Source organism: Mus musculus, chromosome 7 (assembly GCF_000001635.26).
Source record: "Mus musculus strain C57BL/6J chromosome 7, GRCm38.p6 C57BL/6J".
Classification (NCBI taxonomy): domain Eukaryota; kingdom Metazoa; phylum Chordata; class Mammalia; order Rodentia; family Muridae; genus Mus; species Mus musculus.
The window spans coordinates 142,516,791-142,543,497 of record NC_000073.6 but is presented as its reverse complement, the minus strand read 5'-3'; the positions used below and the strand labels follow the sequence as shown (position 1 = coordinate 142,543,497).

The window sequence follows — 26,707 nt, the reverse complement described above, 5'->3', positions numbered from 1 at the left end:
AGGCAACTGACCCTGTTTCCATGTCTATGGTCATCTGCCCGCCTAGGCTGCCTTATTGTAGGTGACTTGGTTCTACACTGAAGTGACTACTGCACCCGGGATCCTCCTAGCTTCCCTATCCAGGTAGCCTCCTGGGTATCAGGAAGCAGTCACCAGCAGCTAGAGGCCCCTTCCTCCTCCCCTGGCTAAAAGAGCGGGATGTAGCCTGGGCCTGTGAGGGCCCTGGTGGGGTATGTGTGTGTGTGTCTGTGTGTGTGTCTGTATGTGTGACAAGGCCAAAGCTGGGGGGGGACTGTGGAAGCCAGCAGGACATGATGAAGGGTGACCTTGGCCCCCAAGTCTGCCTGTGCCCCTGTGGAGGTTGCAAAGAGTTCCTTGTGCAGGCAGCGTGAAAGATGGGATTCCTCCTCCCCCAACAGTGAGGGTCGTCCATGCCCGGGGGGCCCCATGAATTATTTCTCTAAGGAAAATACAGTTCTCCTGCCCACTTCCTGACCTTCCCATCCTCTAAATCAACACTTGAAGGGTGCTTTTGCTGGCCTTCAGCCTCAGCCAGCATACCCCCCTTCTCCCGCCCACCGGCCTGCTCGCCCGCCCGCCCGTGCACTCCAGTGGGGGTGGGGCTGAGAGCACTGACTCCATCTCAGGGGGCCCCAGGCCCTGCTCAGAACCCACAGCCCACAGCAGAGCTATGTCGCAGAGCAAGAATTCCAAATCCAGGCAGTCAGGCACGCAGAGACAGGGGCAAGATGCCACGTAGGCACGAGTGGGAGGGCTGGGCTAGTCCACAGCACTCTGATGATACCATTACTGCTCCCCAAATCTCTAAGCAAATTTCCTCCTTAGAATCAAATTTCACACTGAGACACACTCATAATCAGAAACACTGGGACAGCCATAATCACAACCACACACTTAAAAGACACACACTGAGGCACAATCACACACAGAGACAATCACACACACACACACTGACACACAGAGACAGTTATAGATATACTCAGACACACAGTGACACAAGTTTGACACACAGCTATAGACATACAGATTAACACACAAAAACACATACTCAAGACGATCACAGACATACATATATACACAGTCACATACTCAGACACACAAACTAAAAGAGTCACAGACACACTGAGACATGCAAAGACACACACATTTACAGTTTGACATAGTTTTAGACTCACACACACAGTCAAAGTCACATATCATAGACACACACACATACACAACTGGCACAGTCTCATACTCACGCACACTGACACAGTCAGATACACACACACACACACACCAACACACAGACACATACACACCAAGACACACAATGACACAGTCATATACTCAGACACACAAACTGAAGCAGCTACACTCAGACACATACATTGTCACAATCTACATATTGTGGCAGTTAGGCAACACACACTCAGACACACACTGAGACAGATGCATTAAAACATAGTCACAATCTCAGCTGGGTGTGGTACACACCTTTGATCCTAGCACTCTAGAGGCAGAGTCTGATCTCTGTGAGTTTGAGGCCAGCCTGGACTACAGAGCGAGTTTGAGGACAACCAGGACTACAAAGAGAAACTAAAAACCAACAAAACAAAACATACACATTACAAAAACAAACAAAATCAGTCACAGAATCATACATACAACTCTGAGACACAGTCATACTCCCAGGCATAGTGACCCACTAACAAGGAACACAGGCAGAGATACTTCATTGACGGACCCAGTCAGTCAGTAAAATGGCAGACACACCAACGCCTTGTCACAGTCACAAACACAGAACTCAGGCCAAGAATAGTGACACACACCTTTCTTTAATCTTAGCACTTGGGGCAGAGACAGGCAGATCTCTGAGCATGAGGCCAAAATGGTCTACAAAGCGAGTTCCATGTCAGCCAGGGCTCCACAGAGAAACCGTGTCTCAAAAAACCAAATCTAAACCAACACCACCACCGCACACAGACTCAGACATCAATGCTGAAAAGCGATAGACACATGCCTTCATGATTCTAGTCAGCGCAGCTAAAGGCACATGACTTGGCGCCTTTAAACTCTTAAAAATGATCTGCATATGCGTGGTGGCCATGCTATTGGTATGTGTGCTGTGAATGTGTGTGGAAATCAGAGGACAGTTTTGTGAAGTTTGCTCTGTCCATCCACTTTACGTGACTTCTGGGGATTAAACTCTGGGCCCTGGGCTCAAAGGGAAGTGCCTTTATCTAGCCATCAATCCTGCTGGCCTTTTGCTCCTTGTTATCTCTTGAGAACCTCCGTCCTGAGAGTCATACTGTCTCCAAGGGGCTCTTTCATGTCTCATCACCCATAGCCTCTGGTCGCGGTGGCCTGGCTATCTCCCTGCAATGTCAGAGTCCCTGGAGCCTGCAGATCTGTCTCTGATCTCCCTCCTGCCCTTCCACGTCCTTCCTGCCATTGTATCACACACACTAAAACCTGTCTGGACAGGCAATTCCCTCCCAGCCTGTCCCCCAACCCTGAATGAGGACTGCAATCTGCAACTGTTTCCTGGGGCTCACATGTTTGCCTAGCAGTGGGCCTCTGCTCCCATGGAGCCACCCTGAGCTGTCAAGTATAGATGTTCACACTGCTGTCTCTGCACCCCAGAATACTGAACCACCTCAAGTTCTACCCACTGTCAGGGCTACTGAACTACATGTGTCGGGAACCCAGATGTATAATCCACTACAAAAGGCAAAGTGTCCACCAGCTCTTTCTCCACAAAGAATTTTTATTTGGGCTTGTCAGAACCACTGTGCTCACTAGGGTCTGTGGTCCAAATCCTGCTGTCATAGGTCATAGGCCAAACCAGGAAGGGATACCAGGGCACCTCAGGTCGCTGCTTTGCCTCTGCTGGGGTAGCTCCTCTTCCAGAGGTTCTGGAGAACGGGGGTCCTTCTCTGGAAAAAGATCTGGGAAAGTGAAGGTCTGCCCATGGGCCTGGGGAAAGAAACAGGGGCTTAATTGAGAGTCACAGGCTAGCCTTCCTATCACACCCAGGGACTCATGGCTGGACTGCTAATGATCCTGGACTCTGGAAGACAGACAACAGGATGATGAGCCGCCAGTGTCTCTAGGCAGGGTTCCTGCTGGGAAAACAAACACCTTGCAGGCCAGCCCTCCAACCTTTATCTATCAGCAGCAGGCTATTACTAGGACAATGGACCTTTTCATGGACATTATCTCTTTACAGGGGTCTGCACCAACCCAGGGCTCATTAAAAGCAGTCCAGCAAAGGCCCATTCACCAGGCGGCTGCCGGTGGAACTGGGGGCAGGAACTAGGAGCAGAAAAACAGGACACAAATGACGTCTGGTGCCATGCTAAAACTTTTTCCATCCAAAATATCTAAAGGCCTTCAGCCACATTAAAGGCCGCCCTCCTCCAGGCTCCAAACTTGGCAAATAAAATGCACACAACGTACACAGAAACCTACATACGCAGCAGTCTATAAATCAAGCCCGGCTTTGCAAATTAACTGCTTTTACGTCTTTCACTACAAGTTCAGTGTGTCAGCATGGCTGAGTCCCAGCCTGGAGCCCCAAGCACATGGGCCAGAACCAGTGAAGGCCCTAGAAGGGAGAAAGAAGCCATCTCTGCAAAGCTCTCAGGGCTAGGAAGCTCACTTGCAGCCCCTACTAACGTCTCCAAGATAAGAGGTGTAAGATGGAAGGGGCACAAAAGAGCCAACCTGGAGACAGAGACCCCTTCCTGCCATTCCTCCTTGTCTGGGAGGTGGACAAATAGGGAGTTCTGAATCTGGGAACTTAGTAAGTTCTGTCAGAGGTGGACACTCTGGGGCTGGGCTTAGTTGGTAGAGTTCTTGCCTAGCACCCACAAGGCCCTGTGTTTGATCTCCAGTACCACATAAGACTTTGGTGTTGTTCATGCCTGTAATCCTAGCATAGAGAAGGGAGGAGGAGGCACAAGGATCAAAAACTGAAAGTCATCCTTGGCTACACAAGGAGTTCAAAGACAGCCAGTGCTACTGGAGACCATGTTACAAAAGTAAAATGGGGGAGGCAGCAGCCTATAAGCAGAGCTGGCTGCCCATCCAGAATTGACTGCTGGCTTTGATGGCAGATGAAGTCCTAAACAGCTTAAGGTCCAGAGATAAAGACAGCCTATGCAAGGGGCTAGCGGGGGATTTTGAAAGAGCAGATGTGAGGGACCCGCATCACCATCTATGGGTACCAGTATGAAGACTATCTCTAAGAGATAATTGCTTCATACTTTAGAAAAAAATGTAGCCACCCACCCTCTAAGGAGGGAGAGCCGGTTTTGAGGGGCCCAAGGCAGGAAAGGAAAAAAAGGCCAGGGGAAAAAGTGGAGAAGCCAGTCCTGACTCCAGTAATCCTAGGGCCCCTACGGGCCATTGTTGGGCTGGACTGTGCCTGCCCGCAGCATTTACTCTGGAGCCTAGAGCTCATGGCCTGTGTGCAGCACTCAGTCAAACACTGTTCTGTGTAAACATGGTCAATGCTCTTTTTGTTGTGTGGGGACTGAGAGCTTGCTAAGGCTCCCTCCCCACCAGACCAAAAAGATGTTTATCAGGTTCTCAGAAGAAAAATGTGGTCGCCCACCACGTGGGACCTGCCTTTCCCCTGCCACACTCACGATGAGCTTTCTCTCCCCCCTCCCCTAGTTGCCCCTTCCTGAGCCTCACAGTGCCGTTACCAGAAGCCAGAAGCCCCCCCACCCGTAAAAGACACACTAAGAAGACAAAGACTAAGACAAAGACAAAGACTAAGAAGACAAAGACAGCCTTTGCAGATACAACCAGAAGTCCCAAACACGAACCATTTCTAGGCTGGAGCCGGGAAGGGGGTGTGTTACAAATTTTAACTCTGGTTGAGAAGTCTCGCCTAGTGGGGGCACAACAGGCCCCTCCATTTATCACAATTTCACAGAGGAAGGTGGACATGGCTGGTGGCAGCTGCAGCTGCCAGATGTAAGAACTACTGAGTCCAGCTTTCATGAGTGTGGTGGGGAAGAGGAGGGGAATGTAGGGGCTCAGATGTCTCAAAAGCCACTTGTAACCATAGCTGTCTCTGAAGTGACTTGTGGCAAATGCCAGCATATGGATGTGGCCCCCCAGGCCGTGACAGAGACAGATGGGTGGATTCAACACCTAGCTCACAAACACACACACAAGCCTTCAGAGGGCCCAGGCCTTCCTTTCCCACCTGCATGGGCTGATTTTATGTACAGCAAATATTAGGCCCTGTTTAGAACAACTGTAGCTCTTTTTCCAGCAAAGCTGCCTCCCTCCCTTACAGGGTCTTTGAACAAACAGCCATGCAGCACGGGAGGGTGGGAGGGGCCCATTCTCAATAGCACGAGACTGCCATCTAGCGGCCTGCTGTGGAGGCTGGGGCTCCCTGGAGAGCTGTTTACACTGAAACTGGAGAAATTGGAGGAAGCCCCCCTGTGGGGTTCAAACAGTGGGGGGCCAGTTAATGGACCCTGCCGAGTAGAGTCTTCCTTGAGAGATTCCCGGAGGTCAAAAGGGATTCTGTCCAGAGACTGAGACCAAAGGGTACTTGTAGGTTAAGATTTGGTCTCAAAGGCAGTGGGTCGAGGACAGAGGCTCTAAAAGAGAGCAAGCTTGAAAATGTGGCTCTTTCCAGGCAAGTCTGGTCTTGTGAGTAAAGGCCCAGACTAGGAGTCTGCTCCCAGGACCCCAGGCAAGGATGAGGTGAAGGGGCTTTGGTACCCACACTCACAGAATCACTGTCATGGCTGACTAACAGAAGAATGTGTAGGGTCCGTATACCCCAGATGTCTCAACCTTTTCACAGCACTGGGCTTCTAGGGGAACATAAACTCTGCACCAGGCAAGGTATCCTCACAGAGCGGTGGCTTTTCACATTCACCCTCTGATTTCTGTTTCCTCCAAACACATGTAACTAAGGCATGGGCTTGTAGCACAAAATAAGGAATGGATTTACTGAGGACTACAGAGATGATCTGCGGAGGTGCACTAGGACCTGGGCTCCTCCTGCCCCGATCTCCAGGTCTGGGCTCTGCTAAGGTAGAGGGAATTGCACAAACAGCCCCAGGACACAGATGAGACAGTGAGCAGAAACAGAGGCGGCAGGTCAGCCGGTCTCACTCACCAGCTGCACGTAGGCCACTTTGTAGTCTGGTTTCTTGATCCTCACATTCTTGTGATCCCTCCTCCTGTTGGAGCCTGTGAGGGGACAGCAGACCAGACCCTGCCTTAACTTCTGGCCCCTTGATGAGCCCCACAATCTAGAAACCATTTTCTAGTAAGGCACAGGATATCATCTGGAGGTGGAGTGGGGAGGGGGGTTTCAAAAGGCAGGCTGAACACCAGAGGGGGGGTCTCAGACAAACATCCCAGTTTCTCTGTTTAAGTAAAAATAGTCTTTGAGCTGGCTGGTGGTGGCTCACACCTTTAATCCCAGCACTCAGGTGGCAGAGGCAGGCAGATCTCTGAGTTAAAGGCCAGCCTGGTCAATGACAAAAAAATAAATAAATAATGTTTTTGAGAATAGAAATGACAACAGAAGAGTTTAAAAGAACAAAAGGAATTTTTTTTTTTTTTTTTTTGGTTTTTCGAGACAGGGTTTCTCTGTATAGCCCTGGCTGTCCTGGAACTCACTTTGTAGACCAGGCTGGCCTCGAACTCAGAAATCTGCCTGCCTCTGCCTCCCGAGTGCTGGGATTAAAGACGTGCTCCACCACGACTGGCTACAAAAGGAATTTCTTTGCTCTCTGGTGAAATGGAGATTCTCTAGGAAGGGCATTTCTTTTTGTTGTTGTTGTTTTGTTTGTTTGTTTTTTTGTTTGTTTTTGTTTTTCGAGACAGGGTTTCTCTGTGTAGCCCTGGATGTCCTGGAACTCACTCTGTAGACCAGGCTGGACTCGAACTCAGAAATTCGCCTGCCTCTGCCTCCCAAGTGCTGGGATTAAAGGTGTGCTCTACCACGCCCGGTAGGAAGGGCATTTCTAAGAGGGTAGCACTACTAGCCAGCCTTGGGCACTAATCAATCTGCCACTGATGGGCTACTTTAGGATCTACTACAGGAGGAGACTGTGGAGGCCTACTAGAGACCAGCCCAGGCTAAGGAAGTGGTTCTAAGGAACAGAGGACATTTCAGGGTCACAGCTAGAAGTGTTGGGGACCTTCAATGAGCTACATAGAAAGAGGCTGGGCACCCTCTGGCAAGACAAGGCACCCAAGCCCCTCAAGGCCTTTGCTTCCCCTCTGGAGTCTGAAGACAACAAGAAGTAGACAAGGGGCTATGTCCTGGTGGCAAGCCACCAACACAGGTACCCACCATGCTGCACCCGTGTGCGCACGGCAGCCACGGGAACATTGTAAATCTGCTCAAGGTAATTCCGAAGGTCCACCCTGGTCATCCTGGATGAGACAGAAAGCAAACAAGTTTGAGCTAAGCCTAGATAAAGAGATATCCTACCCAGGGATAAGGGTGAAAGTCCAAGGAGCAGCTGTGGCCAGGTGAGGCTGGCTCCAGTGTTGTCCCCTCCAGACAAAAGGATGAGCTAAGAGTTAATGAGGGTGGGATTTCATCAGAGTTGTTTACTTGGTCCTCTCCACCTGGATCCTTGACCATTACCTGGAGCCAGGTGGGCTCACCCTGATCAAATGTAAGATATCAGGCCTGTCGCCAGGCTGGGCTCCTATCTGTAACTAAAGACTCGCCCCTAGGGTCTATGAGACATGTGCTGCCAGAGGGGCCTCTCTAGGACTTGGGGGACAAAGCCCATGGTGGCTTTCAGTACAACCCTGGCTACCATAAGCTCCTGTGTATGTCTGGAAAGCCAAAGAGACCCTAACCCAGCTCCTCCAGGGATCTGCTCCTGCCCCCTGCCCCTGCTGAGCTGGTCCCTGTGGATTTTAGGACTCAGAGCAGTACAAGCAGTTGGGTTGCACTGAACCTTCCTTAAAAGGGGGCACATGGAACTGCGAAGAATGAGGTAAGGGACTCAGAGCTCACATCCTAGAAGCCCTGCAAATCTCAGCATGCTCCAACCCAGCCTCCGGGGACTCCTTTCCTGGGAAAAGGATGGAGGCAAGAATTCAACAAATCTCAGGCTTTCTGTTAAGCTTTCCCCAGGTGGAGGGCGAGCCAGGAAGCCAGCCAAGAGCATGCTTACTCTTTGGCTGCCTGAAGCTCTGCAAACACCAGGCCCCTCCACCATCCGCTGAGCAAGCAAAGTGGCCCCAGGTCTTTCCACCACAGGAAAAGCCTGGCCCTGGGGAGCTAAGCTAAAAAACAGGACAGGACCCACATCCTGGAGGCCACTCCCCAGCCCCTGAACTCCTTTGGGCCTCACTTACTCCATGGGGATCCGGAACTGCACGGTATCTTCAGGCTGTGCAGTACCAGGCCGCACCAGCTGAATGAAGAAGTTAGTTCGAAATACACGGAGCTGGGGGCCACCCAGTTGGTAAAGGGGGTACCTGCTCAGGAGAAATCAGGGGATTGAGGTTATACACACAGTACTGCAGGCTCATGTGTCCACTCACATCAGCAGAATCGAGGCAGGGTGGGACAGTTACACATAGGACCTGTCCCTACTATATGGTTTCATTAGTAGGGGGGACAAGCAGCTTCCCAGCCTAGTCCTTGGCCTCCCTACTGGGTTCCAGGGCTACTGACACTACAGCCTTCCTATAGAAAGGTCAAAAGGACAGCTAAAAGAGAGAAAGAAAGAAACAAAAACAGGAACTAAGGCTCATAGCTGTGGTATGGGAGCAGAATAATGGTCCCAGCTTGTAAAATTGTAAGAACAAGGAAGGAAGGACCTCATAAACAGGGCAGTGGTGGTACTCAGCTTGCAGATACCACCTCTTCCAAAGGCCTGCTGCTAACTCCTGCTTCTGGGGAGTGGCCAGCCCGGAAATATCACCCCCACCCCCACCCCCAGGGCCCACAGAAGTTCCTTGAGAGGGAGGAAAACAGGCTGGGGGCTAGAGAAGACAGTGTTTCCAACATGGCTCCGAGCTAGCAACACCTCACTGGACACCTAAAACTATCTAAACAAGCAGGACTTGGTGGGATAGCCAGTTTCCACCATTATCAGGCCTGTAGAGAAAGCAGGATCTCTGCCTGGTGGTCCTGCTCGCCTCCATGCCCACCTGAGCAGACATGGAGAAGGACAGGAGAAACTCAAGGACTGGGATTACTAGAGACTCATAGTTCATGGTCCCCAGGTGGAGGGTGGGTACACAGGACCACCCTAGGGTCACACTGATAACCGAGGTGTGGCATGTGGGCCAGACCTCTAAGTCTTGGGAGCACCACACTGGAAGCACCAAGCTGAGGGCACCAGAGAAGTTTCAGGGCTGAGAAGCAGGTACCAGAGTTTCAGATGACTCCCAAGGTAGCATGGTGGGAGCCTCAGAAGCAGGCCCCATCGCTAAATGTTTGCCAAACTCAATGACTCAAGAGCCTACCTAATGGTCAAATTAGAGGTCTGGCCTTTTAGGGCTCTCTTAACTTCTTTTCTACTATTATTATTTTTTTTTTTATGAGCAGCCCCAAACAGCATATCTCAAATGGAACTCTTGGCTCTCTCTTCTCGCTGGGAGCCTGGTTCCCAACTGGTAGGCTGTTAACCTAGTCCTCCTCAAAGCTCAGGTCTCATCCCTGGTCTCACTCTGCCCCCACCCACCTGTCACTCATTCACGCATGGGTCCAACCAGCTCCCTGCAAAGCCAGGGGGTGAGCCCAAAAGCTGAACTAGACTGGCCCTGCCTCACACTGGCCTGGTTCAGAGGTCCCTGGTCTCCCAGCCAGTCTGCGGAAAGAAATCACAAGGTTGCCCACCAGGGAACCAGCCCTCACCCCTTCTTATTGCAGGGTCCCCCCAATTCTGCTTCCACGAGAACTCTCAAAACCGCATTAATGCTCAACCTAGGGCCACCCAACCAGTGGGTCACGTGTTTACTGAACACATGTTTCCGGCTCAGACTGTGGGAGGCTAGCACTGCTGGCCACGTGGAGACCGGTGAATGTAGCAACTTTGGGGGACTTGGGCCAGGGGTCCTGCAGGCAACGGCCAATCCTGGCTCAGCCCTGGCTGTCTGCCAAAGCAGGCTGTAGCCGCTGGCTGTGATTGACAGCCAGGACACTAAGCCGAGGTGGCCCTGCCGCGTGGACCCTGGCGGGTTTCCCGCCGCGTGCGGGCGCCTCCGGCTTCCGGCCCGGGCCCCGCACCCACCCGACCTGGGCTGCTTAGCCCGTTCCGCGGGTCACGACTTTACTCACAACACATTCCGCGCCATGGCAGCCGCACCTCCTGGTCAGGAAGGAGCGACACCCGCCCCGCACAGCGCCCGCGCTGGCACAGCGCCCCCTCGCTTCCGGAGGCCGCGCTACCCTCTCCCTGCACCGCAGGGCCCCGCACTTTCGGTGTCCCGCAAACCCCACCCCACCCCCAACCCCGCACCCGAAAAGCCCCTCCCCCACCCGTGCACCGTAAGCTGCTTGCGCACCGCCCCCGGCACAGCGCACCCCGCCTCTCAGCCATAAAAACAGTGAACAGCCCCGCCCCTCACCCGGCCCCGCAAAAAGCCGGCATACACTCTGTACCCATTTGCCCCATCCCAGCACCACACAGAATCCTGCATACCTCTCGGTGTATAGTGTACCTCCCTGTTCTTCAACCTGTAAGCACCCTACAGTACATGCTTTCCCACCCACAAGGGCACCACACTTTGCCATGAGCAGTCCCGCATCTCTGCACTGCTGGCTGGTGGATTCTACAAAGGGCAACTACTATCCTGTTTCCCCACCCCAACATTGCATGGCCCCACCAAGCACAGTCATACACCTTGTACCCCCCCCCCCAAATCTGCTCTGTGAATCTACTCTGTTCCCTTGCTGTAGGTGGTCCAGCAGTACCTTTGTCCCCACTCCCCTTTTTCTGGACTGGACGAAACCACCCCATAAGGCTCACCAAGGCCTGGCCACATAGCCCCCACCCTGTGTTCCACAGCCTAGTCTTTCTCTAGGCTCTGCCAGCTCTTTGTCCCCTTTCCCACATAAGCACATCAGAGGCTACACCCATGCCCTATCCCACATAGGACCCTAGCCCCCCTCAACAATTAAGTCACAGCCTCGCCAACAATCCCTTGGGCAGCAGAGATGGGGAAGGGTGGGGTGGACTGGATCTCTTGTATGAAGTCTACGGCCCCTCTCCCAATCCAGACTGGGTTGTTTTCCCTTCCAGGCAAGACTCCCAGGACCCCCTCCTTTCTCCTTCCCTCCCTTTCTTGGCTGCCCAGCCACATTTGCAGCCCAGCAGCACTGCATACTCCCTGTCCCAGGAGCCCCTGGCCACACCTCCTTCAAGAGGCCACTAGCCTCCCAAGGCCTTGCTGTTCACAAGTCCTCAGCCCTGCAGGTCAGAGACCCTCCAGCTTCGTCCTAACTAAGGGATCCCTGCCCATAGCTCTTGTCCCGACTTGGTGGTCTTGCTGCTCTCTCCTGCTTCCTGGCCCATCTCTCCCCATAGGTTCTCTCTGCTGCTTTCCAGCTCCCTCGGTCCTTGTTAAGTTTCTGTCTGTACCCCACGGCAACATAGTTGTGTTTGGGGGCTCAGGAAAGGAGACATGGGTGGAGATATCAGGCACATTATAAGAGGCCATCATGGTGGCTCTGGGAGAAGCATCTAGGTCACCCATTTAATGATCAAAATGACCACTGGGGTCCCCTAGGATGAAGGATTAGAGGTGAGTTGTGAGCACAGATCCCTGCCCATATCCACTCCTGTGTAGTGTTACAAAATGAATGTGGCTATGACCCAGCAGCAGATGATATTAGCCTAGCCTGAGTTCTGAGCCCCATCTCTCTTCCTCTCCAGATCAGACTTCTGGGGTTTTCTCCCACTTCTTCTGTCACCCATTGCTCGGCCTGACTGGACTGCCGTAGCCCGCTACAGTACCATTCCACACCTCCTCCAAGAGGCCGAAGGCTAAAAAAAAAGGAACACAAGGACCAGAAAAGTACAAGGTTGTCCTTTCCTTAGTAAAGACTGTTGTTAGCCATATTTAAGATGGGCTCAGGGTTGTAACAAAAAATTAGTTCCCTAGCTGGCCACTGCTTGGGAAGAGACTTGGTAGACCATGTAGGACTGGGAGATTGAATTTAGATTCATGAGTCTTGCACCTTTACCCAAACTGAGCTATCTTGCTGGCCAGCTCTAAAATTAGGTGGTTCTGAGACTCCCCCTGGGAAGAAAGCATTTAAGTGTGAGGTGACCTTATATGTGACATATGGTGTACGTAACTCTGGGAGAAAAAGACTCCCTAGTCAAAGAAGGTGCTGAGCAGGGAGAAGCCAAGTGGCCCTGTGGGAGCTGGGGTCCTCACAGCTTGGAAGACAAAGGGTGAAGGAAAGGGTCCCTTGTGGGTGATGAGCAGCTGATCTTAGGACACATTGTAAAAGGGACTAGTGTTGCCACTTCAGCTACCTACCTCAAGCCTGTCCCACCAGAGTCCCTCAGTTCCCTTCTGGATGAAAGTTTCTGGTTGAATGTTAGGCAACTTTGGAACTGCAAAATGGTTGGTGTAGGGGAGGATTTCAGGCTAAGGATACACCTGGTCCTCCCAACACCAACACAGGAGTCCCATTCTGGCCCAGATGTGGCCCATCTGAGCAAGCCACATCTCCACCCCTTGATAAACCAAGAGTTACGGAGTACACCTGTAATCCCAGCACTTGGGAGACCAGGCTGGCCTTGAATTCAGAGATCTGCCTGCTTCTGCCTCCTGAGTGCTGGGGTTAAAGGTATGAGCCACCACAGGCAGTTTACTTTCTAATCTTGGATCAGACCTAACAAATCTCATGCCATGCAGAAATTCTCTTTCTTGGTTCCCAGCTTGTCTTCTCAGCCTCCCTGAAGTTATTATTTGAAGAACCAAATTAATAATAATAATGATGATGATAGTAATAAATTCCAGTTTGTCAATTTGTTCTAGAGAATATGCTTTTGGTGTTGTGACTAATAAACCTCTTATATTCTGTATTGCTGTTATTTGTTTTACATAGATTTTACATGCTGTATAGGGTATGAGTTCTGTTCGTTCTTTCTCTCTCTTTCTTTCTTTCCTTCTTTCTTTCTTTCTTTCTTGCTTTCTTGCTTTCTTGCTTTCTTGCTTTCTTGCTTTCTTGCTTTCTTTCTTTCTTTCTTTCTTTCTTTCTTTCTTTCTTTCTTTCTTTCTTCCTTGTATTTAGGTGTTCAATTGTCCTAGCCAAGTTTCTCTAAGAGGCTGTTTTACACTCAGTTGCCTTTGTACCTTGTGTCAAAATTGGTGACAGCTCAGTGGGTAGAGGCGCTTGCTATGAGAACTGACTCCCTGAATTGGATTCCCAGAACCCACATGGAGAGAGCCAACTCCCAAGGGTTGGCCTCTGACCTCCACATAAGCACTGTGGAGTGCATACTCTCCATACAAAATAAATAAGTACATGCAATAAAAATGGTTTTTTGTTTTTCCAGAAGTCCTGCGGTGCTCATCTCCGGAGCATCTTGTCCCTTGGTCTATTTCAGTGTTTTATACCAGTGCCACCCTGTTTAGAGTTTCAGTTCTCACAATGTGGGCACTTGGATTTTATTGTTCTTGTTCAAGGATGTTTGGGCTATTTGGGGCCATTTGCGAGATTCCGTCCACAAAACCATCACCAGTGATGATTTTTACAGGGGACTTGATCTGCAGAACATTGTACGGAAACCCTGGTGCCACTGTAAAGTATTCACGCATTCAAAGATTGGGTCAACGGGAAGTTTTTTAAGAGCAGAAAAGGGGAGCCATTTACGTAAGCTCCAGGGGAACAAAGTTCACCTGTCAATCTTGAAGGGCCAGGGGCGGCTTTGGCGCCAGCTCCTTGGTGGAGGTACCCGCAGGGTTGTGTTCTGTCCAGAGTACATTGTAGGCATTGCTACAGGCTTAAAGAATGTTAAAGATAAACTTTGTTGGAGAAATCTGTGCATACGTGCAGAGCTGGTGGGGGTGTGGAAGGAGTAGGAATCTCTGGTGGGCCTTCAGAATGTGCCTGAGAAAGTAGTTATCTCCGCCAGTCAGGCAGGAGGTCTTTATTGCTTCCCGGCTCTCAAGTTGTTTGGGCCTGACAAGAACAATTTTATCTCAGTCTCAGCAGGTTTCACCATCAGTTTAAATTTTACAATCTCCAGTTAATTTTTACAAATTCAGGGAGAAATGGACTGCTTATCACCGTGAGCCCTCAGCAGCCCCGTTTACCCAAGAATATCCTTCAGTCCTGTTTTTTGCTTTTCCAGATATTGGTATCTCACCCTGTCATAACTATCACTAACTATGGTGTATTTATATATTACTGGAAAATGGCATCTTGAAAATGTCAATGCCAGACCATTCCATGGAGATAAATTTGATCCTGTGTATATCCATCTTGTCTCTTGCAACCTTACCAGACCCCTATTTTCAAAATTTTCTGAAGATTTTATCAGATAAGATGCCTGTGTTATCTATAAACAAAACCGCTTGCAACTTTTTTCCCAGGCAGGCAGCTGCTTCTCCCAGCCAGATTGCCCTTTGGAGAAAGCAAGGGGACACGGCAGGGGTCTGGGGACAGCTATCCCAAGGAGTTCTCCACAGCACTGCTGAGAGTTGCTGTTCTCCCTCTTAAGTAAGTCAGGAATGGATGTTTGCTAACGCCATTCCTGAACCTTAAAGAGATGATCATGTCAGCTGGCTCAGGTGGGTGGTTTGTAATCCCAACACTCCAGAGGTATGGAGTCAGGAGGACCAGGCATTTGAGGGTAACCTAGGCTGCATGGTTGGTGCAGGCTGGCCTGAGCTACGAAAGATCCTCCCTCAGACAACAAAAAAAGATCAGTTTGTGTTTCTCCCTGTGGAGTTCCTCATACAACGTGTCACTTTGGTTTTCTAACGTTACAGTAACTGTTCATTAGTTCCACAGTTGATCGCCATGCATTGGCCTTTTCATGGAGAGCTGGGTTCTGCTGGCTAAAATTTTAGTTTTATTTGAGGCTGGGGAGAGGTGGTGCACACTCTTGGTTTCTTATGACATTGATTTTGTATGGGACAGTCTGAACTCATGAAGTTGGAAAGTACTCTCTCCTCTATTCTTTTAAGAAATGTATATAACGACTATTATCTCTTCTTTAAATATTTGGTAGTATCTTCTAGAGAAGCCACGTGGCCTGATGGTTTTAGGCTTGAGCTCTTTTCTGTCAGCCAGGATTTCTCTCTCCCTCCCAAGCCCACCCCAATCACATTGGCCAGAGGTTGATCGGTTGTACTGATCCTCTAAGAACCAGGTTTGGGGTTTCTCGATTTTTCCCACCCCCAGCTTCCACGTCCCTGCTGGATCATTTCCCTCCTCCAGCTTCCTTTGGACTGTTTTTCTTTTTCTGCATTCTGAGATGTGAGAGCTGAGATCCTTGGGTCAAGCCCTTTCTCAGTTTCCCACACAGGCCTTCAGCAACAAGCGTTTCCCCCGAGTGCCTGCTGAGTGAGTGGCATTTCTTAGCCCTCAGCGCTGGGGTTCATTTTCCTCCTGTTCAGAGCACTCCCCAATTTCCTTGTTGAGTTTTTTTTTTCTTGTTTAAAAGTATGTTATTGAGTTTCCAAATACTTGGGGATTTTCCAAGGATCTTTCTGTTATTGATTTATAATTTAATTCCATTATGGTCAAAGCGCATACTTTATAGGGCTTGAATCCTTCTCAACCTATTAAGGCTGATGTAAAGGCCCAGAACTCCGCCCGGCCGGTGTGGGTATTTCCTACACACTGGGACGAGCATGCCTGAAAGGGGTGGGTGACCTGTCGGTGTCAAGCAAACTGAGGTGGCTGTGTAGACAGGTCCACCTTAGGTGTGCTGACTCCCTGCTCACGTGTGCTGTTGATTACTGGGAGACAGTCACTACAGGGTTAGACAGCCAGTCCTTGTGTCTCACCCGTCCCTCTCTGAAACAAAGCCTTTCTATGTAATCCAAGTTGGCCTCACACTCTCAATCCTCCTGCCTCAGCCTCTCCAGTGCTGATAGTCGTGGCACCCTGGGCACATTGCAGCCTGACACAGCTGGACATTCCTTTCTTCTCCCTTTCAGGTCTCTGAAAATTTGTTATTTCTTTGGAACCATTTGTGTCTACATTTAAAACATGGAGGGGACAGGGGTCTTTTGTTTGTTTGTTTTTTCTTATTCAACTTAACAAGTTCAATTCCCCCCCCCCACTATTTCCTTGCCAGTATGAAACAGATTCAGATCTATTAAAATTCGTTTTTGTTTTCTTCTAAATTTATTTCTTTTTATTGCATTTGTGTGAGCGTGTGTCTGTCTTTATGTCTTCTCACCCAGTGACTACAATGTCCCTAGAAGCCAGAAGAAGGCATTCTCCTGGGACTGGAATTACAGATGATTGTGAGATGCTAGGTGGCTTCTGAGGATCAAATGGAGGTCCTCTGAAAAAGCAGCAAGTGCTTTTAACCGCAGAGTCAGTCTCTAAAAAGGCATTTTTAATAATGACTTTAAGCATAGGGTTAGGTAAAGAAAAAAGAAGAGCGGAAGACACAGCCAGGAGCATGAGCATGGACCGTCCTAAGACACAGTAACTGCTTTATCTGTCACATGTAGTCCAAGGTTCAGAGCAGAGCACCACAATACAACAAATACAGCACCCCAATATGCGGTACTGGGATTGACCCCAGGACTTCATGCACACTAGACAAGTACTGAATGGTTGAAGCCATATTCCCCAGCTCCAGTTTGCAGCCTACAGCTTACCTGGGATGTTTAGACGAATCCCATAGTTTTGTTTTGCTAGAGATGGAAGTCAGGACCCCATGCATGCTAAGCACATGTTCTGTCTGAGTGACCCTGCCTCCTGTGTGGTCAGGACCGTGTTCAGCCCACACACTTTATAGCTGCTTGTTTTGTCCCATGGTCCCCCTACCCAACTGGCTGCCCCACTCCCTGCTCCACAGCACGTTGATTTGAACTTTTGTGTTCATCTCTTTGTGACATTTTTTTTTCCCTCCATGGCCTTACAGCTGTGCCTCCTGCAGTCTGTCTCAGTGAGTATCTTGGGGTTTCATTCAGCTTCCTCCCATTTGCTTTGGCCTGGTGACCCCCACCCCGTGTGCTACCTTTCTTGCTTTGTTTCTGCTTGATGGGTTTTATGGGACCCCGGACATCCTGAGTTTTGCCTCAGCAAGTGCCCAATATCTTCACATTTCTATAAATATTTTTGAGCTTTGTAGTTGATAGACTGCATGCCCAACACACACGAAGCCTGGGTTTGATCTCTAGCAGTGTAGAAACTGAGTAGGCAGGCTGTAACCCTATCTCAAAACACACACACACAGAGGCAGGGAGGAGGGGGGCGCAGAGCGGGGGAGTTGGATCTTTCAGGTCTTGTTTTTATGATTTCTCACAGGCAGGTCTAGAAGAATGTTCAGCTCAAGGCCAAAGGTCCTCAAGACTTGGGCAAGGTTTCCCAGACCCAAGACCTGTGAGCCTGCAGCCCTCTGCCCTGGCTGGTGGGAACAGCCACCATTCCTGGGCATGGGAATCTGCAGCACACAGAGGTCTGTTTCCCAGGCTTGTGTTGGCCCCAACCATGCTTGCTGGGCCCCAGGTTCTCCCACTGTGCAGCACTGCCCTGCCCCCTCGGAGTCTGTTTCTTGAACTACAGTTACCTCAGTTCCTCAGACCCTCAGCTCAGCTCTTTCACTCGAGTATCTTGGGGCTCCACCTTGTTCCCTTCCTGCCTGAGGCCTGGGAATTCTCTCAGGGAAGAGAGCTGGGCAGTGAGAGGCCCCCTAGACGTTTCCGTTGCGCAGGGGTCATTGTCTTTGCCAGCTGATGTGCGGCGCCCTAGACACCGTTGTTCCATGGCTTTGTGTCTGTTTTGTTTTGTTCTGTTCTGTTGTTGGCTGCTGCAGGCAGGCGGGTAAATCCGGTCTCTATTACTCCATTTTAGCCAGGAGTGGAAATATGCCTTTTCATTTTGGTAGACAATGTTTTGATATACAGAAAATGTAAAGTTTCCCAGCATGTGGGCAGTGGAGGCAGGAGATTAGAAGTTCAGAATCATGTTGAGCAACACAGTGAGTTTAAGGCCAGCCTGGGCTACACAGTGAGTTCAAGGCCAGCCTGGAATACATGAGACCCTATTTCAAAAACATAAATTAACTTTCAAGAGGAGGAATCTACTAACCTATTTATCTTCCACAATTCTGTTTGCCGGTGTTGTTTTGTTCTGTTTTTTTAAGCTGGAAAAATGTTTCTCAGCATGAAAACAGATAAAAACAGATTTTTTTCCCCTGTACTTCCGAATTATCAATTTAATTTTAAATGCTATTTTATTTATTCTTTGAACATTTCATATGTGCATCCAATGTCTCTCGACCACACCCACCCTGATTTTATTCTTAACAATTTTCTTCTGCTGAACTTTCTAACTCCCTCCCTGCCCTAGGAATGGAATGGGAACAAAAATCCCAGTCTCCCTTTTTCCTTCCCAGTTCATATTTTATTTTCTCATCCTTTTCTGTTAAACATACCCCCTTCTCCACGGGGCTGTGCACCCCTGCAAATTCTCTTGTGTTCACTGTTTAATGCTGATAAACACTGTGCGAAAGGGATGAATGCTACAGTCAGGAGAGCAGAGGGCACAGAAGGCATGGCCAGCGTGTCCCTGCTGAGCTTGTCACTTGGTAGCCGGGTGGTCTGGGGGCTCTGTGGAGACTGGCTTGAACATCTTTGTGCTGTTCTTGGGCCCCAAATGATGGTAGGGTCCACTTCCTTGGCTACGAGGGTCACAGGAGACAAAAACCAAGGATGCTTTGTGCAGTCTCAGTAGGTAGGGAACATACCTTATGAAACTGGACTCTGCTTCCTTCGCTACAGCTTCCTGTTTTTGTCGGTATTGAATTTTAGAATTGTCACTCCACCGAAGGCTGTCTTACCCCTGGCTTTTATCCTCAAGAACCAACCCCCTATTACAATGTTGGTTGATTCTAAACACTGGAGCCCCAACCTGTCATCCCAGCAGGTTAGTTCTGGCTAAATAATGAGTCCAAGGCCAGCTAAGACTGCAGGAGACCCTGTCCCAACAAAGAGGCAATCAAATAGAAAATATTTTTGTTTAAAAAACTCTGGTAAACTATACAGTATGCACTAATTTGGGCGGTGGGGGGGGGGGGAGGTTTCTTAAGAGTCAAGCTTTGTGTGCAAAAAGCATAATCTCTTTTTCTGTTTTTATCTTTTCAAGTTTCATTTTAACATGTTTTAGTTGTTTGAAATTTTCTTTCTGGAGACCAGGACAGTTCTCAAGAGGATCATGTCTAAAGACTTTTATGTCTTTGATTGCGGCTGTTGTTTTTATGATATTTTTTTAATGGAATTTTTTTCACTTTTCTGTATCTCCTGGCTGGTTGCTGGTGGAAAATAATAAAATATATTGATTTACAATACACATTTTGCATCTGACTGCTCCCTGAACCTCTCATTCATCCTGAGAACTCTTCCGCTGGCTCTCTGGGGGCCGCAAGAATGTGGTATTTTGGTCTCCTCCTTTCCAGAAGTTATACATCTTATTTCCGTTGAACATCTTTTCGCATTGTCTTGGGTTTTCAGACCCCGGTAAAGCAGTAATGGCAAAAGCAGGCATCCGTGCGTGGTTCCTGCCTGAGCTGGGGGCTCGGGGCTTCGCTGGCTGGACAGACAAAGATAGGGCTTATTTATAGCTTTCCCTGGTTACTGCAGTGTTTGTTCTGTTTTGCTTGTGAATGTAAAGATAGGCTTTTTGCGATGTCCTTCCCTCCATAGAAATTAGAGTTTTTGCGATGTCCTTCCCTCCATAAAAATTAGAATTTTTATGATGTCCTTCCCTCCATAAAAATTAGAGTTTTTATGATGTCCTTCCCTCTATAGAAAGTTAGCTATTGAACTGTTTAATTGTTGAGATGTACAGAAGGCATAATTAAAGCAGGAAAAACCTCCACCCGCCTGTCCAGTGCTGGCGCAAGGCAAGGAACGTGAGGAATGCACCCTTAGGCTCTGTGTGGCCCCTTGGCCCTCACGTCCCCTCCTCTGCCGGGCTCCAGGGACCCTTCATCTGAATTCCACCGTGTTCTGCAAGTCTCAGCACATAGGATAAGTTTTTTAGTTTAGTTTAGGTTTGGGCTTCTCTTTCTTTCTTTCTTTCTTTCTTTTTCTTTCTTTCTTTTTTTTTTTTTTTTCTTTTAGCTTCTGGGGCTCAACCCCAGGCCTTGAGCATATGAAGCAAGCTCTTTACCACTGACACACATGCAGCCCAACCTATCCCTTAAATATAAAATAGTTTTAACTTGTATGGAGGTGCCTTGCTGCTCTTCTTTTGCATGCTGCCCTCCTGCATCCAGTATGTACCTCCTGGCTTGGCCTTCGTGTCTGAGAGCTGGGGTGCAGACGCTTTAGCGGAATGGAGTTCTTCATGACGAACACCACACTTGATCTGATCTTTGGCCCTTGGTGGGTGGGTGCTCAAATTCTTCTTTTTTTTTTTTTATGCCTCTAACTTTTGGTTTTCTGAGACAGGGTCTTACTGTGTAGACCAGGCTAGCTAGCTCAGAATGGTATCAAACCAGGAATGCTCTGGACTCTCTCTCCCCCCAATGGTACCGCACTCAGACTTCGGATTTGGTACATTTGCCACTTTTTTTTCCCCTTACACTATCTTGGGTTTTCTGTGAATGATAAACAACTTATTTTGGCAAGATTCTCTGTCCTGCCACGCTTCAGCCAGGCCCCTGCACTTCCCTCTGAGCCCATCCCTAGGCATTAACAAAGAATCCTGTTAGTCAAGTCCGAAAGCTCCCCATCCTGACACCTGAGCACCCCCTGGCGTCTGGTCAGGGTGCTCCTCATCCCAGGCACCTTCCTTTGTCTTTTCTGTCAGGATTCACCTTGCTCCAAGGCTTTGAGTCCCCAGCCCACACCCCATGGGTCTAACTAAGCCTGTCTCTACCCACTGTGTGGATCCCAAAGAGTCCCTGCGGCTACCACTTTGGTAATTTCTCTTTACCTACAGACTGGAACACAGGGCCAGTAACTAGCCCTAAGTCCCTTGAATGTCTTTCGATGGGGGCTTTATTTTTATATTTGCTCCAGAGCTGCCCTGTGTGCCCTTTGTTGGATTCACTCTTGTCATCTTTTTGAAGCATTCTCAATTTGGAGGCTGACAAGATGGCTCAGTGGACAAAAATGCTTGCCATGCAAACCAAACAACCCAAGATTTCCAAATCTCATGGAAGAAGAAAACCAATTCCCAAAAGGTGTTCCCTGGCCTCTCCATGCATAGTGTGACAGGCTCACATGTACACACCACATGCACAAATAATAATCACTTAATTTTTAAGAAATAAAAATTTCCAATTTTTTCCGGGGAGGGGGGTATTTTTCTTTGGGGAGGAAAAGAGATAAAGTCTCACTGTGCAGTCCAATCTGACCCCATGATCCTCCTGCCTCAGCCTCCTTAGTTGCCGGGATTCTCAGACCACCACAGCTGTTTCTGGACAGCATCTTTAAGCCATCCGGTCTCAGCTCTGCCCTAATCCTAAGGAGACCTCACTGCTCCATCTTGCTCACTTCTGACAGTTCAGAACCCTTGCTTCAGCTGTTCAGAATGATAACAGAGGTTTTTTTTTTTTTTTTTCTTTGCCTGCAAATCCCTCTTCAAAACATTCCTTTATCTTTTCTCAAGCTGAGGAGGACATCTGGTCTGTTTGAAGTACAAGATGACGTTCGTGCTCTTTTGCCTTAATATTTTTATTGTTTGCCTGTTTTTTTGAGACAAAGTCTCACGTAGTCCAGGCTGATCTCATACTGATTAGCTGAAGATAACCTTAGAGTTCTGATCCTCCTGCCTCTACCCCTCAAGTGGTGGGAACGGAACCCCGGGCTTGTATGTGCTGGCCAAGCATTCTACCGACTTAGCCACAGACCAGCTTTGCTTTATAGGTTTTAGTCTTTGAGACAGACTCTTACTCTGTAGCCCAAGCTGGACCGGAACTCACTATGTGTGTAGCCTAGACTTGTCTTGAACTCACAAAACCTTCCTGTTTCAGCCTCCTAAGGGTGGGACAGCGAATGCTTAGCTTTTACCTTTTTTTTTGTTTGCTTGCTTTGGTATTTTTGAGACGTGGTCTCTCTCTAGAGCCCAGATGGGCTGCAAATTCTCAGCAATCCTACCTCAGTCTCCCAAACCCTGGGATTAAAGCTAAGTATCACCATGCTGGGCTCTTGCTTGGTTCTTCATCTTAAAAGAAACACTGCAGCCATCCACTTCCCAGGGTTAAGCTTCTCTATAGGTTTGAAGAAGGTGGTCTCTCCTTGACATTCCTACTGGAATCATTATGTGTTTGTTATTTTTGGTGTTGTTGTTGTGAGACAGGGTTTCATCGTATAGCCCTGACTAGCCTGGAACTGTATATGTACACCAGGCTGGCTTCAGAGATTGAACTGCCTCTGCCTCCCAAGTTCTGGGATTAAAGGCAAGCATCACTATGCTCAGCTTCCAGAATCATCATTGTGTTCTGTGCTACTTTTAAAAAACTCTTGACCTTTGCAGCTCTGGGGGTCTCATGCATGCTGAATATACGCTCTACCACTGAGCTGTGTGCCAATCTTCAAAGTGTCCTTGTGGAATTTTCACCGTTTTTATGTCTTGTGAGCTCAAATCCCACCATTCTGGTTTCTGATGTGAAGCCATCATTGCTATGGGCACGATGCTGTTTTTTAAAAATGCAGAGCTGGGTTGGCGGGAGCGATTTAGCCATGGTGTCAGCACTTTTCAAGAGAGTTGGTTTATTCAAGGTTGACTCTTCACCTGGGCCCTGTTTTGCAAGGCACATTTCCCCTGGGGACTGGGCTGTTTTTTTCCAGTTTCCAGGTAGAAAGATTGCTGCAATCTGTTTGTGACATTCTTGTGGGGCAATTAAGTCTGGACCATCTCTGCAGTTATAGCCCTCTTTCCGGGTTCTCATTATCTGTATCTGTCCCCTCCAGCCACTGAACTTTCCATCAGATGTCTGACAGGTGACTCAGCTCACCTGTCTCTCAGACCAGGCTTTTGTCTCTCTGACCTTCCCCATACAGAGTCCCTACCTCTTAACTTCTGTTTTGCATGGTCTCGACTCTCCATTTCTCGCTAGTTCTTGAATGTTCTGTGGATTTCTCAAGTCGTGTGTGTGTGTGTGTGTGTGTGTGTGTATGTGTGTGTGTGTGTGTGTGTGTGTGTGTGTGTGTGTGTGTAACTCGTGCACCTAACTGACATGGCGACTGTGCTTCCTCTTCTAATGTAAACAGAGGGGCCCATGGTTTGCTCTGCGTCCCTCCTGTTCCCCGGCACCATGATCCATTACCCTTCAACCCTAAGTGTTTCCTGCTGCCCTCTAAGACTTCCTCTTGGATTCAGAACTATTCAACTCTTTCCTAAGACACGATGTAAAAGATGTAAAAGTCCCCTCCTTGCTGGGTCGGGGCGTCTCTGTTCTGCCTCTGTTGGAGTGTGCTTTGGGTCCTAGGCTGAGGTCAGCCTTTGGGAGTTTCATGTGCATTCCTGGCCTGTGGGAACAGCTCAACAGCCTCTTGTTTCCAATCTCACACACCTCCCAACCTTTTTTTTTTTTTTTTGATCCTTAATCCTCCATTACTGTGAGTGGCATGCTTAGAACCAGGGCTTACTGGGGTTTCCAGGTCCCCACTCAGTTCTGAACCATAGCCAGCTGCTGGTACATGGAACCCTCCTGCTCAGGGTAGCGGCCTATTCTGTCCCCAGCTTAGCCATTCTGTTCCCAGCTTAGCCATTCTGTTCCCAGCTTAGCCATTCTGTTCCCAGCTTAGCCATTCTGTTCCCAGCTTAGCCATTCTGTTCAGGCACTTCTGGGCTGTTCAGCTGCCTTTCAGAACAAGGCAAGGACATGAGATTGGTTTCTGGATCCATGAGACTAAGCACTCTTTGTAGTAATTTTTCCTACTATACATTTCTGGAAAAAAAATCTAAAAAAGTAAAAAGTGCCCAGTCACACTGGGTGTAATGCATACAGGCGAGTGGTGTGCTCTCCCTCTCTCTCTCTCTCTCTCTCTCTCTCTCTCTCTCTCTCTCTCTCTGTCTCTCTCTCTCTGTGTGTGTGTAGCCTGTGTATGGGTATGAGAGTAAGTATGTTGTATGTCGATTATAACTGGATGAAGACCTCTGGGCTAGGGTGTTTGTTGAGGTGTATTCACACATGTGAGAGACTGTATTTGTGAGGGCCATTAGTATGTGCATACATAAAGTTTTGAGCTATGTTGGTGTATGTGTATTACTGGGTGTGGACAAAAGTACTCTGCTTGGTCACACTTTACCCAATCTCCTTTGTCCCCTGCCTGCTGTCCTGTCCCTGAGCTTCCTTGTACAAAAGAAGGAACATTGGGGCTGGAGAGATATCCCAGTGGTTAAGAGCACTAACTACTGTTCCAGAGGTCCTGAGTTCAAGTCCCAGCAACTACATGGTGGCTCACAACCATCTGTAATGGGATCTGATGCCCTCTTCTGGTGTGTCTGAAGATAGTGACAGTGTACTCACACATATAAAATAAACAAGTAAAAATTTTTAAAAAACAAAAATAAAGAAGTGTCACTACTAAGTCAGGTCAGCAAGTCCCTCTCCTGACACCTGAGTACCCTCATGTGTTTTTAGAGTGCTTCCTACTGGTTGAGATCAGATTTGTGTCCTGCCATATGTTACTCTGTATTATGCACATTTAAAATAGGTTTTAATTTTTATTTATTTATTTATTTATTTATTTTATGTGAGTATATTGTAGCTGTCTTCAGACACACCAGAAGAGGGTATCAGATCCCATTACGGATAGTTGTGGGCCACCATGTGGTTGCTGGGATTTGAACTCAGGACCTTCGGAAGAGCAGTCAGTGCTCTTAACCACCTAGCCATCTCTCCAACCCTCTGTGGTTTTTTTCTCAAGACAGGATCTCTATGTAGCCCTGGCTATCCTGGAACTCACTTTTACAGAGATTAGCCTGCCTCTGCCTCTAAAGTGCTGGGATCAAAGGCATGTGCCACCACGCCCAGCTTGGTTTTGTTTTTCTAAAGAGATTAGGCTGTGTGTTGCCCTGAGAGATTGCATTTTATATGTAGTTTTGGACTCCATTTAGAAGATGAGGGTGGCTGAGTGCCTTGGTGGATACAGGAATGATACCATCTGCCTGGCACAACACAGGACACACAGATGGATAAATAACACTTGAGAATAGGAAGGGTGTCACCCTAAAAATGTATTGGACTGAATTGAAACGGTAGGGGCACACAGCCATATTAAATTTATACCAGAGAAGCCAGACCCAAGAATTCACAGACCAAGAAAAAGGTGGACATCCCTCACCCAAACTTCCTAAAGAGGTAGAGACCTAGAACAGGGATGGATGGAAATGTCATCCAACCACCTACCCAGTGTGCGCGTGGTGTGTGTGTGTGTGTGTGTGTGTGTGTGTGTGTGTGTGTGTGTTTGTGTGTGTGTGTAGAACTGACAGGGAGAGGAGCTTCTGCTCAGTTTGGTGCCCACTGTAGATAGCTTATTCAATTGCTACCCCCCCCCCCCGTTCCTTTGTCTGGACCTGCTATCCATCATCTATCTACCCATTGGCTCATCTAGACCCAGCCCTGCCCTTCACTTCACCTCACTCCTACTGCTCAGCTCTGACCCTACTGCAGGCCCGATGCTACAGAAACCACTCCAGCCTCTCCAGCCTCTGCTTTAGCTCCATCCTGCTCGTTATCTTATCAATATGGAGACTCTTATAGCCCTAGCAACTTCCCAGTTTTGGCTTCTCAGGACTCTTTGAAACTTCCTGCCTCTTTAAACCTTTGTAGCCATTATGTAACATACATATATAGATAGAGCTATAGATAGATATATTTACTGTGTGGTGTGTGATCTGAGAGTCAATATTAGTAATTAAGATTGGAATGAGAGAACCTGTGTTTGCCTCGGCCAGGCTATCAAAGAAAGCAGGATTATCTGGCAAATGCTGCCATTGAAATGGTCTTACCTTGTGAACATACTGCTATTAATCAATACATTCTGACATTGTGGAAAGACACAAACATGCTTGTCTATGTTTCTCACTTAGCATATTGAGACTATCACCCAAGCCATGTCTAATCCCCTAGCCTTCCTTCAGCAGCATCATGTGAGGTCTACTTAGCCAGAGACCTCTACCCTGGTGTCTCAATCACTGTCCATTCTTGCCCTTTGGTTCTATGTTCCCTGCCCATGACAGATTGGCTGAACCCATCTCCACTGCAAGGTGTGCTGCTGGCCCTAAAGTTGGTTTGATGTTCATAGAATCTTCCCCATTGGGCTACAACCAGGGTCAGTAAACAATTTTTTTCTTTAATGGTGTGCACATGCTGGATGCATAACCATACAGTATATTTACAGCCCCGTGCGTGGTGTGCGCGTGCGCATGTGTGTGTTTCCCACGGGAACTAGAGCAATGTGTATTGGGGTGCACACCCAGATGGGGTTTACACCACCCTATGTTGGGGTACACATTCAGATGGAGTCTGTACTACTGTATGTGTTGGGGTACATGCACAGATAGGGCCACACTGCT

The 26,707-nt window shown here is 48.6% G+C and overlaps 1 protein-coding gene across 5 annotated transcripts; it reads right to left on the bottom strand.

The window, feature by feature from the left end:
• Positions 1–2,750: 2,750 nt before the first annotated feature.
• On the bottom strand, positions 2,751–11,031 carry Mrpl23 (mitochondrial ribosomal protein L23). 5 transcript variants are annotated; one of them, XM_017322050.2, is made up of 5 exons: positions 10,668–11,031; positions 8,371–8,493; positions 7,346–7,428; positions 6,158–6,231; positions 2,751–2,979 (listed from the first exon to the last, which is right to left on the bottom strand). In XM_017322050.2, the coding sequence occupies exons 1-5, from the start codon at positions 10,757–10,759 to the stop codon at positions 2,836–2,838; spliced, it is 516 nt and encodes a 171-aa protein (XP_017177539.1). In that variant the 5' UTR covers positions 10,760–11,031; the 3' UTR covers positions 2,751–2,835. The 5 variants fall into 5 exon arrangements, with proteins under 5 accessions (XP_017177539.1, XP_006508579.1, XP_006508580.1 ...); XM_006508516.4 differs by lacking the exon at positions 10,668–11,031 and adding an exon at positions 9,708–9,832; XM_006508517.2 differs by lacking the exon at positions 10,668–11,031 and adding an exon at positions 8,839–9,495.
• Positions 11,032–26,707: the final 15,676 nt, after the last annotated feature.